The following is a 12,092-nucleotide window of genomic DNA, read 5'->3' as shown; positions in this document are numbered from 1 at the left end:
GCTGCCACCAATTGTCGAGAAGTGTGACACTATGTCGCCTAATCGGAACGGCCTTCCACCTGGCCGTTATTTTCACGATAGGAGCGCCTCCCGTCCGCGATGCATGTCTTGCCATGTTGCTGGAACTCGAACGCCGCGCAACAGCATCCTACTCTACCGTTCCGCGTGTCTTGTGTCTCACACTTGCACATAACAAAGAAGAAGGCGCCCAGCCATCGTCAACGTTTTCCGCAACATGGCGTCATTCACATTCTGCGGAACGCGGGATTCGTGGCGCAGCGTCCTTCGCCTGGCGGGGGCCATTCTCACCCGATGGCTGTGTTGGTCCCCTCATGTCTTGCCAGTTCTGCCGTGACACCAAACACTCGTAACTACCGGAAAGGGTGAATCAAAAGAGCCTTTCCGTGCCGGCATGGAAAGTGACGCAATCGGAGCCCAGCGTCTCGACGAAGCTGGGCCGAGAGCGCCGTTGTCTCGATCAAACTGAAACTCGGCCCCATATTCCAGGGTAAACACCCCCTCCCCTACCAGTGTAGGGTAAAAGCTCGGTTCAATCTGGCATCTAGCCTTTCCCGGACCATGCCTCGCCAGGACAGCCTAGGCAATATGCTCAGTTTGCTTTTGTTCAAGTGCGTCCCATCCAACATGCACCGGAGGGTAATTGGAAAGCGGAGGCCATCCTGAAACTCGAGGGAGCCCGTCGCGTTCACGGGAGTGGTTACCGAAGTCAGATAGCACAAAAATGTCGGCACGGCGACCATTCTGACATTTGCCATTGGAGACGTCCTGTTTCAGCAACGCCGAATTCCGACCCAAGACCAGACGACGGCTGGCAACAGACGATTCGCCAAACGCTTTGGATGAACAGCACCGTGGAGTCATGTTATTGTGGTGCCCTGGCCGGCTCTGTTCCCCTGTCATGTAATCGTTCACATTCTTTGAATATTGGAAAGCCAGAGCCGGCTTTGCTGTTGCCGGACACCCCATCGCGGATGGCACCGGTGAGCGATAGTTTGCTCAACCGAGTTGATTTAACTTTCGACAAAGAGACTCAGAGGGTATACTCGCTTGCTGTTGCCCCCTTGGCGGGCGAGATGATTGTTGGAGGTCGTACAGTAGGGCTTGGGTTGTCTCTCCCGTCACGTCGGATCCCTCTTGTTGAGCAATAACCTCGTACGGCGGTCTGTGTCAGGGCGAAGCGAGGAGGCGCATCTTTGCCGGCTGTTGGCTCCCTTCCACATCGGCATCTGGTGATGCCCAATCCTGCAGGATCTGGTGTGATCCAGACTCTCGGTTGTCACGACAATGTAGGGGCCAGTTGAGATATCTCCCTCCCTAGCTGAAGTCTCGGAGCGGATTCGAGATGAGCAACTTTCTCTTTGGAACCGGGAAATATCGCATCAAACACGACCGACACCACATCGCGACTCGTGCACAATACTCTGCCGCAGGCACTGGCTTCCCTGGTGAACAGATGTCATCCGAAGTCCGGCCTGGGTGTTGATGATCATCGTTTGCTCGACTTTCACAACCGTTGCCAGCGTTTGTTGCCGAGGTGAACGCAAGACAGCCCGCTTTATATTGCTTCTGCCTGTTTTCTGACTGTTTGAGATTACTTTAGGGGGCAACACTGTCGGGTAGGCAGGGTGCTCATGTTGCCGAATGCATGGCCTTGAGACATGTGTGGACAAGAGTTTGCATTCACCAAGCTAGGAGAGAGTCGTTCGATGCAGCAGACGTCACGTTTGTCAGAGGATGTGCGAGCGAAGCTGACTCGACCCGAACCAAGCGAGAGCCTCTCCATGTCAAGTCAAGACTTTGATCGACGTCGGTGGTGACCGTGGCCACCAGCCTGCAGCGGCCACAGAAATCCCAAGTGTTGCTGCGACTAGATCACAGAATGACTGGAACAGCAGGATGTGACGAGGAGGCTTACCAACCTCATCAGGTTCTGCACGCTGCCGATGACCTTTGGTGGGTGATCTGTGACGACCAGCCAACTGTCTTCGTTTGCCAGCCAACCTTGCCGGCTGACTCGTCCTACGGTGTGGCGCCTTTGTTCTCGCGAGCCCGAAGAAACAACAGGTGCACCAACGAGGGTCTCTACAGTATTGAAATGCCTTGTGTCTCCGCCCTCGACGAAGAGGCTTCCAATTACGGGCGCTCGTGCCCGCAATCAGCAAATACTGGAAAGTGACGATGATGGATTCCTCTGGCGCCGCAAGATACCCAATTCCCTGGGGTTGGTGACAGGTCCTGGGTTGGCAGTACTAGTATAGGTATGTTACTATCGTCAATTCGCGTCCTAGAACCTGCCACGGTTTGTGATGGATGGAGGATGCTCGCTTCCGCTGTCACATCTCGACGACCGATCACCTCCGGGTGCGTGCTCCGCGTTTTGGCGGCCATCATGGAGCGTGCAGTATCTGGCTGACTCGGCACATGGCGCACCATGTCGGGAGGTAAGCTCTGGGTTGTTAGCACCAAATCAAAGGCGAGCGATGTATAGTATCAAAGCACTCTCAAGACTACCTTCTCCCACCAACTCAATGGCGGGCTACTGCCATGACGGTGTGGTTGCGACAATGTCGATGTGAATTGTCACAGTTTCGCTGCCGCCGCGTCCCGCGCGATTGGGAGCTTGTCGTGGCAGAGCTTCCTTGTGTGGTGGGGGCAGGCAATGCGAGGCTTTGAAGTAGATCACTAACAAGCGGGCACGTTTGCTGCGCAGAGTGCGCAGAGGGCTTTTGGCGGTGGAAGGTCCCGACAAGTAGCGTCACTGCAGGTTTTCTGTGACGAGGTCGCAAAATATGACCCAGAAGTACCTGGTCGCCCAATCGTGGTGGTGCGAAAGAGGGGTTGGGAGGGGCAGCGCGGGGCAGCAACTGTTAGCAGGCGACTTGATCGTCATAGAGTCTTGGCGGCAACCTATGTCGTGCCTGGACGAGGGGTCGAGGGGAGCTTGCTTCGGGGCGGCAGCTGGAGCTGGCGAGGCAGGAGACGGGACAGCGGACAGGGCTGTCGCATGTCGTCAGGACAGGCACCACACACGGGGGCACGCCCAGTGGAAGCACAAAGATCTTCCCGAGCGTTCCCAGATCCGCCGCGGTCCCTAAATACCCTGCCTGCCGCCCCTTCCCTTCGTCTTCCGACTGGCCTTGTCTGAAATCTTCCACCTCCTCACAAACCACCACAAAAACCAACCCAATTGACCATCACAGGCATGCCACGACCCCCCTCCGCCCTTCTGGCCTCGGTTGCCCGGCTGCGGGGTCCGAGGCTGCAATTCCCTCCTGCTGACCGCAGAACCTTCCAGACATCAGCATCCAAGATGGGCGTCAACGTTATCACCCACCAGCCCGGCACTGGCGCCACCCCCACCAAGGGCCAGACTGTCACCATCGAGTACACCGGCTTCCTGAAGGACACTTCGCAGCCCGACAACAAGGGCAAGAAGTACGTTCCCGCGTCCCATCTTCTCAATTGCACCACCCCACTTGCGCCTGAGTGCGCTTTGCGAAACATTGCTTGCTGACCGGGTCTCCTCTCTCTTTTCCAGGTTCGACTCTTCCGTCGGCCGCGGCGACTTCGTCGTCAAGATCGGTGTCGGTCAAGTCATTCGCGGTTGGGACGAGGGTGTCACCCAGATGAAGGTCGGCGAGAAGGCCACCCTCGACATCTCCAGTGACTTTGGCTACGGTGCCCGGTAAGCCTTCCCCTGCTTCTGTTGCAAGCCCCTTGCCTCCGCTTTCAGTTACAGTTCGACTGACGCGTTCATCTCAGCGGCTTCACCGGCCACATCCCCCCCAACGCCGACCTCATCTTGTAAGTTTGCCATCCTGTGTTACATGTCCGCTTTGTGCGGCGGTAGTGGAACGAGGCTAACTGGTGGTCCACAGCGATGTCGAGCTGAAGAAGGTCCAGTAAATCAGACGGGGACATGGTGCGCGGACGGTTACACGGATTCGTTATCGGCTGGTCTAGAAACCGCACGATGCGCGTGATATCTTAGTAGTGTGCCAATACCACTGATTGAATCAAAAAGGCCTACCTCGGATCTGTGATGACTTTCGGTGATGTTCAGATGTCGGTCGCTCTGGATGCCGCAGAGCCCGGGACTGTTGTTACGTTGACCATGTTAGTAACTGGGCCAGTGTAGTCGCGGCTATGACGAAACGTGAGTTGAAAGGTAAGAAAGCACATGGCAGAAGTCATCGCACGTTGAATGCATCCAGGTGCATCATCTCAATCTATTTATCAGCGTGTCTATGACGGCCGTCGGATTATGTTCTCCGATGTGTTTCAACCGGATAATTCCCAGCCTCTGCCTTTAGCGTTACCAGCTTCGAATGATTATATTCTATACCCGCGAGTCGATCATATCTTCGCCACTGAGGACTTGAAAAATCTCTTTTCAAGTGTGGCATGAACACTCGCACGTACCACTACGATCCCATCGTCCAAGTGAAGTGCGTCATACGGAGTGCTCGCCGCTCAGCTCCCCGGGCTGGACAGCTTGACCGTAACAAAAATAAGTAGATGTGTACCGCAGCATTCCGGCCAGGAAAAACAATGAATTTATACGAAATGCAGGTTGCTCGGCTTTTCTTACCGCTTTCGTGACGATCAACGATCGTACACTAGTCTATCCCCAAGCATCATTGTGATATTAGATGGCAGACGCACCCTACGCACGGCAAATGCATGCTTAAGCATATCGGGATGCCAAAGCCCCGATTTAAAATCACAAACCATGTCATGTGCAACTTTATACAGCGTCTCGATTGCTGCGGAAGATATCGAAGTACTCTTTCCATCATCATCGAGACATCCTGCTGGCCGTGGACTGTGATCGTCAGACAGGCCTGACGCAACCGACCCACTAATATGTGGCGCCAACTGTCGAACGAGGCTCAGCAGTCTCCATGGGTTCCGCTTACATAGGTCGGTACCCAGGTAGGTAAGGTAGGTAGGTAGCAACAGGCATCTGGTGCCTTCCGCCCCACTGGCAGTCCCGGGACTCGCTGCCTGCTTAGAAACCTAGCCAACAGCTACGTCGGTTCTCCTCAATCCCCCGCCTGTCGTTGCCCCTCCACCAATACCGCCATCTTGTCAGCCCTGTCATACTGCTGAGAACCTCACCTCCAATTCATCTCGGCTCGTTACCCTTCCTTCTCAGATTCTGCCCGGCGCAATCTATATACGACGACTCTGCCTTGAATAAGCGATTCACGACTTCTGCACAGCAACGTCGCCCACGAAACCTCTCCCTGCCACGCAAGTAGTGGGGTTTGAGCTGTCCCATCCGTTTCCAACTGGGCTCCCATCCCTCACGCCATAACGTCAATCCCAAACAATCCCCTCTCCCCATCTACCATCGCCAAGCTGGGGAAGCGCAAACTCTCCAGCGGGGAGTCTCCAACCCACAAGAAAACCATGGCTGTACGTCAATCACGCTCGTATACTCAATTGTCTGGTCCTGTTGGGATTGCCGACCACCAGTGATCCCATCATGTGCTGACCTGCGTTGCTTCCAGGACCAGAAGCTTCCCGAGGTTGACCTCGTCACCAGAATGCAGGTTGACTCTGCTGTAGTCGGCAACACCGAGATCGACGAGTCTCTGTACAGCCGACAGCTCTACGTGCTAGGCCATGAGGCTATGAAGCGCATGGGCGCCTCCAACGTCCTCATCATCGGTCTCAAGGGCCTGGGTGTCGAGATCGCCAAGAACATCGCGCTGGCTGGTGTAAAGAGTCTGAGCCTTTACGATCCCGGCCAGGTTGCCCTTCCCGACCTATCCTCCCAGTTCTTCCTCCGCCCGGATGACGTCGGCAAGCCCAGAGATGAGGTCACCGCTCCTCGTGTCGCTGAGCTCAACGTCTATACGCCTGTCCACATCCACAAGTCAGAGGGGCTGGCGGAAAACCTCTCTCAATACGACAAGTACCAGGTTGTTGTCCTGACGAGCCTGCCCTTGAAGCTCCAGGGCATTATTGGTGATTACTGCCACACCAAGGGAATCTACGTGGTTGCCGCCGACACATTTGGTCTTTTTGGCTCCATCTTCTGCGATTTTGGCGAAAAGTTCACCGTCATTGACCCAACTGGCGAGACCCCCCTTTCCGGCATTATCGCTGGTATTGACGAGGAGGGCCTTGTATCTGCGCTCGACGAGACACGTCACGGCCTCGAAGACGGTGACTATGTGACTTTCACGGAGGTGGAGGGCATGGAGGGCTTGAACGGCTGCGCGCCCCGCAAGATCACTGTCAAAGGACCATACACCTTCTCCATCGGCGATGTCACAGGCCTGGGCCAGTACAGGCGGGGAGGCCTTTACCAGCAGGTCAAGATGCCCAAGATCATCGACTTCAAAAGCTTCACTCCTGCTCTGGCGGACCCAGAGTTTGTTGTCTCCGACTTCGCCAAGTTCGACCGTCCGCAGCAACTGCATCTCGCATTCCAGGCCCTGCATGCCTTTGCCGAAAGCCAGGGCCGTTTCCCCCGGCCCATGGATGACGAGGATGCCACTGTGATCCTCCGCTCCGCCGAGGCATTTGCCAAGGCCCAGGGCCTTGAGGTACAATTCGACGAGAAGGTGATCAAGGAGCTCAGCTACCAGGCACTGGGTGATCTGAACCCCATGGCTGCCTTCTTTGGTGGCATCGCTGCGCAGGAAATCCTGAAGGCTGTGTCCGGAAAGTTCCAACCCGTCAGCCAGTGGATGTACTTTGACTCTCTCGAGTCGCTTCCCTCCAACTCTGCTCGTTCGGCCGAGCTCTGCAAGCCCCTCGGTTCGAGATATGACGGCCAAGTCGTTGTGTTCGGCAGGGAGTACCAGGAGAAGCTGTCGAATATAAAGCAGTTCCTTGTTGGCGCCGGTGCCATTGGTTGCGAGATGTTGAAGAACTGGGCTATGATTGGCCTCGGAACTGGTCCCAAGGGTAAGATCATTGTCACAGACATGGATTCAATCGAAAAGAGCAACCTCAACCGCCAATTCCTCTTCCGTGCGCCTGATGTAGGCAAAATGAAGAGCGACTGTGCCGCGGCTGCTGCTCAGGCCATGAACCCGGACCTCGCTGGACACATCCAGTCGCTCAAGGACCGTGTTAGCCCCGAGACGGAGGAGACGTTTAACGAAACCTTCTGGCAGAACCTCGATGGCGTGACAAACGCTCTGGACAACGTGGAGGCCAGGACGTACGTCGACCGTCGCTGCGTCTTCTTCCGCAAGCCTCTCCTTGAGAGCGGTACTCTGGGTACCAAGGGCAACACCCAAGTGGTTCTACCTCACCTGACAGAGTCGTACTCGTCCTCACAGGACCCCCCTGAGAAGGAGTTCCCCATGTGCACGGTGCGCAGTTTCCCCAACAAGATCGACCACACAATTGCATGGGCCAAGGAGTACATGTTCGAGAACCTCTTCATCGCTTCCCCATCGACAGTCAACCTGTATCTCACCCAGCCGGGCTACATCGACAGCATGCTCAAGCAGGGTGGTAACCAGAAGATGACCCTGGAGACTCTGCGTGACTACCTGACTACCGACCGTCCCCGCACCTTCGAGGACTGCATTGCGTGGGCCCGCCTACTGTTTGAGCGGGAGTTCAACAACAAGATTCAGCAGCTTCTTTACAACTTTCCTAAGGACTCGGAGACGTCAAGCGGCACCCCATTCTGGTCTGGGCCGAAGCGTGCGCCTGACGCGCTCAAGTTTGATGCCAGTGACCCCATGCACTTTGGCTTCATCGTGTCAGCGGCCAACCTGCACGCGTTCAACTACAACATCAAGTCTCCCGGCCTCGACAAGGACATCTACCTGCGCGAGCTGGAGAATGTGATCGTGCCTGACTTTGCCCCTGCCGAAGGGGTCAAGATCCAAGCCAACGACGCTGATGCGGATCCCAATGCTGAGGCAGCCGGCAGCTCTTTCGACGACAATGACGAGCTGCAGCAAATCATTTCGGGCCTGCCGTCGCCCAGCGAGCTTGCAGGGTTCCAGCTGACGCCCGTGGAGTTTGAAAAGGATGATGATACGAACCATCACATTGACTTTATCACGGCGTGCAGCAACCTGCGTGCGGCCAACTACAAGATTGAGCAGGCAGACCGTCACAAGACCAAGTTTATCGCGGGCAAGATCATCCCAGCAATCGCGACGACGACGGCACTCGTCACAGGCCTCGTGGTGCTGGAGCTCTACAAGGTGCTCGACGGCAAGACGGACCTGGAGCAGTACAAGAACGGCTTCATCAACCTGGCGTTGCCCTTCTTCGGCTTCAGCGAACCGATTGCGAGCCCCAAGGTCGAGTACAAGGGTCCCGACGGAAAGGTGACGCTCGACAAGATCTGGGACCGGTTCGAGGTGGCCGACATTACGTTGAAGGAGCTCCTGGAACACTTTGAGAAGCAAGGCCTCAGCATCTCCATGCTGAGCTCGGGCGTCAGCCTGCTGTACGCGAGCTTCTTCCCTCCGGCGAAGCTCAAGGAGCGCCACCCGCTCAAGCTTAGCCAGCTCGTAGAGCTCATCTCGAAAAAGCCGATTCCTGCGCATCAGAAGGAGATCATTTTCGAGATTGTGGCGGAGGATCTGGACGAGGAGGACGTTGAGGTTCCCTACATCAAGATGCGGAGGGATTAAGACAGACACACAGGAGGGATGGATTGCGCTGAGGTTCACGGTATAAGACTGCCGGGTCGTCATTCAACGGAAACAGCAAGTACAGACATACACATGCACAACAAGAAAGTGAGAGAATGAGGCTCGATAGAACGCTTAGGAAGACAAACAAACATGATTTTCTTTTTTCAGTCTCACGGTCATGAGGCCATAAACTATGAAACCAAGTGAAGCATCCAGAGGCTTGTATGGCGCTACTGTTTGCATCATCCAGTGAGCCAAATCCATGCACTAAGCCGACTGGTGAGTCGACTGGTGAGGTGGGCGGATGGTGGAGCCCGTGGTGGTTGTGCTGGAGCTTGGGGCCGGGACTACCTTAATTTACCTTAGGTAGGTAGGTAGGTTGGTATGTTTACGTCACCATTAGTAGGTACTCCAGCTCGATGCGGCCAAAGAGGGGCAAAGGGGCCTCTTAATAAGCGCCTTCTAGGGAAGTCCGCCGTGCTGAGACGTCCATCGCATAAGGATGACTGAGCTGTTAGCGCATGCCGCCCGAGAAGGCACTTACCAGCCAGTGGGGATGTTTGTGCCTGCCCGACTGTGAGTTGCTGTTGCCATTGCAAGTACCTACGGAGCAGACCATTAGAAAGAAGTATGATCGCGTGAGCGAGTGAGAAGGGCAGGTTTATAAGCCAACGGAACCACCAATCCCTCTCCTCAATTGCACCTACATTATCGCCCTGCTGCATATATAGCACCTGATGAAGACGCACATTCTGGCTCGATCTGTCAGGCCCACCCTTCTTCATCTGAAGCAGAGCACCAAAAGCGTTGCTCTACTGCATTTCTCTACTCGCTCCCCAGCCACCACCACCAGCATTACTCCACGATATTCAAGCACCATCCCGAACGCTCACCAGCAGACCAGAACCATGGTGTGTTGACCCTCCTTCACGGAGCAAACCTCCCGCCATACGCGTCGGCGCTAACACGCCTGTCAAGTCCTCCACCTCCTCTGCCCCCGCCAAAGGAGGCATCACGAGCTGGGTCAAGCCCGGCGACACCTCGGGTGAGTTCAAGCGCCAGGTCTCGTCCTTCCGCTCCTGGATCTCCCGCGACGCCGGCGCCGAGTTCCCTCCCGAAAAGGGCCGCTACCACATCTACGCCTCGTACGCCTGCCCCTGGGCCCACCGCACCCTCATCACGCGCCGCCTCAAGGGTCTCGACGACGTGATCAGCTTCAGCGTTGTGCACTGGCACCTCGGCGAAAAGGGCTGGCGCTTTGTCGAAAAGGGCGAGGACGTCCCCGGCGACAATGTCGTACCCGACCCCGTCGACGGCCACGGCGCCTTCACCCACCTCCGGGACCTGTACTTTGAGAGCGAGAAGGACTACCAGGGCCGCTTCACCGTGCCTGTGCTGTACGACAAGAAGACCAAGCGCATCGTGAGCAAAGAGAGCAGTGAGATATCCTGCATACTCTCCACGGAGGGGAGACCCTTTCACAGTCTCCCCGAGCCTGGCGTGTTACATAGGAGAAAAAAGCGCGAAAAAGTCGGTGCACAACCCACTTTTTCACGCTCATCGAGGAGAAATGTAGCACCTTTTCACCCTCTCCAGAGCACCTCCCCACGGAGATCGACGAGACCGACGAAGGACCTACGACAAAATCAACAATTCGTCCTACATCCTCTTCGCCACGACGCAGGATGCCTACGAGCGCAATGTCGTTCCCTCTTTGAGGCCCTCGATCGCGCCGAAGCTCACCTCGCTGCCAAGAAGGAGGGGGATGGCCCCTACTGGTTAGGCAACGAGTTGACTGAAGTCGACATTCGTCTCTTCGTGACCCTTATCCGCTTCGACGTGAGTTTCCCTCCCTTCATAAGACTGCCAGCCTTGCTCTGTTCGCTACCCAATTTGTGAATGGGGGGAAAAGGAGTTCTCGAGACAGCAGAACAGAGAATAGTGGTTGTCTCCTGAAAAAGAAAAGAAGCAAGCTAACGTGCTCTAGCCTGTCTACGTCCAGCACTTCAAGTGCAACATTCGCGACATCCGCTCCGGCTACCCCCGGCTCCACGCCTGGATGCGCAACCTCTACTGGAATGAGCCTGCCTTCAAGGACACGACCCAGTTCGAGCACATCAAGTGGCACTACACCAAAAGCCACACCCAGATCAACCCCTACTCCATCACGCCTGTCGGTCCCCTGCCGGATGTGCTGCCGCTGGATGATGAGGTACCCGCTGCGAAGAAGCAGTAGGTAGGTTCGAGGAAGGCGATGCACCGCGGCGAGGCCAGAGACAAGATGGTAAGGATGAAATTTCACCACACGTAATCGATGGCACTAGCTCAAATGGTCCGTCCATATTGTGCCGCCGTATGTAACATGCCCAGAATTCAAAAACTCGATAGCCAAAGGGACCTTGTGCAAGTGAGAAAAACGCGCAATTCAATTCGATCAATCCCCGATGGATGCAAGGTCCAGTCAAAAGAGTTTAAAAACACATGTATAATTCCATTTTCCTTACACCATCCCAGCCAAGTACGGCGCGCTCTGAAAGGGGTTCGGGGAAACAACGTAAGAAAAAATAACCCCCAGATGGAACAAGACGGAAAAAGACGACCCAATGAGCTCGGATTGGAACACCTCCCTATCGCAGCCGTTCCAGCAGTCGATCTGGCAGACGTCGATACGCCGCCTCCCGCTTAATTAAATGGTGGAAGGTCCCAGGCCGCCCCAGTATATATAGAAACGATTTCTTGTTTTCATCCTTGTCACGCGAGCACACACAATCTCGGAATGCGTAAATGACGGGTTTCAAAACCGGCCGTGACTGCATTACCGTCAAGTACAGGAGAGTCGTTGCAATGCTGCGCTCTACAACTGCCCGGAAAGAGGGCCTCAGTAGCTGTGAAAATGGTTAGTAGTTGCTCGTACGTCCGTCGGGAGAGAAGACAACATACCACTGTTGATGTAGGCACCGCTTCGCGTCAAGCGGCACACCGAACCGACGCTCCAACTCCTGCTTGATACCCTTCTTGGTGACAGTCATGAGGTCGGCCGTGCGCAGAATCTCACGAATCTCTGCCAGGAGTGCGTCGTCGCTCGGCAGGCCCAACCATGTCCTCCGGCGAGAAGTACTGTGATCCACCAAACTGGCTGGCGCGGTTGCCACCCATCTCCGACGCCGCGAGTGACATGCGCGACGTGTTCATGGGCAGTGGCGGCATGGCGTGCGCGCCGCTGAAGCCGCCAGCAATGGACCCAGGCCTGCTGTAGCCGCCGTACTCGGAGACGCCAACCTGAACGCCGGGGTGGCCCTTGGTGGCGTAGCTGTAGCCGGAAACCTCAGAACGCGCGTCGTCGCGAACGGTCTGAGCCTCCCAGATCTCGCCCTGATACTCCTCCCACTTCTTGCGGGGAATCGAGGCCGGGTCAAATTTGCCCTCGTCCGTGACGATGATCTT

General features: G+C 55.9%; 4 protein-coding genes across 4 annotated transcripts in view; 3 read left to right on the top strand and 1 right to left on the bottom strand.

Annotated features, from left to right (window-relative positions):
• Positions 1–3,331: 3,331 nt before the first annotated feature.
• Positions 3,332–4,040, top strand: VDBG_00812 (FK506-binding protein 1B; the record flags this gene model as incomplete). Its single annotated transcript, XM_003009084.1, has 4 exons — positions 3,332–3,456; positions 3,560–3,706; positions 3,784–3,825; positions 3,900–4,040. The coding sequence occupies 4 exons, from the start codon at positions 3,332–3,334 to the stop codon at positions 3,925–3,927; spliced, it is 342 nt and encodes a 113-aa protein (XP_003009130.1).
• A 1,117-nt stretch (positions 4,041–5,157) lies between these two features.
• VDBG_00811 (conserved hypothetical protein) lies at positions 5,158–8,645 on the top strand (the record flags this gene model as incomplete). The annotated part of the gene is made up of 2 exons (XM_003009083.1): positions 5,158–5,442; positions 5,538–8,645. The coding sequence occupies 2 exons, from the start codon at positions 5,437–5,439 to the stop codon at positions 8,643–8,645; spliced, it is 3,114 nt and encodes a 1,037-aa protein (XP_003009129.1).
• Positions 8,646–9,385: 740 nt separating this feature from the next.
• Positions 9,386–10,884, top strand: VDBG_00810 (Ecm4p; the record flags this gene model as incomplete). The annotated part of the gene is made up of 3 exons (XM_003009082.1): positions 9,386–9,559; positions 9,627–10,487; positions 10,636–10,884. The coding sequence occupies 3 exons, from the start codon at positions 9,386–9,388 to the stop codon at positions 10,882–10,884; spliced, it is 1,284 nt and encodes a 427-aa protein (XP_003009128.1).
• Positions 10,885–11,699: 815 nt separating this feature from the next.
• The window catches only part of VDBG_00809 (chitin synthase), a gene marked incomplete at both ends in the record, with an annotated part of 6,605 nt that continues 6,212 nt past the window's right edge, over positions 11,700–12,092 (bottom strand). Inside the window, one exon of the mRNA XM_003009081.1 lies at positions 11,700–12,089. Coding sequence (XP_003009127.1) covers positions 11,700–12,089 — 390 coding nt within the window. The remainder of the gene's footprint in view (positions 12,090–12,092) is intronic.

This window comes from Verticillium alfalfae, genomic scaffold, assembly GCF_000150825.1.
Source record: "Verticillium alfalfae VaMs.102 supercont1.1 genomic scaffold, whole genome shotgun sequence".
Taxonomy (NCBI): Eukaryota; Fungi; Ascomycota; class Sordariomycetes; order Glomerellales; family Plectosphaerellaceae; genus Verticillium; species Verticillium alfalfae.
The sequence above is the reverse complement of the archived record's forward strand: the minus strand, read 5'-3'. Positions and strand labels throughout refer to the sequence as shown.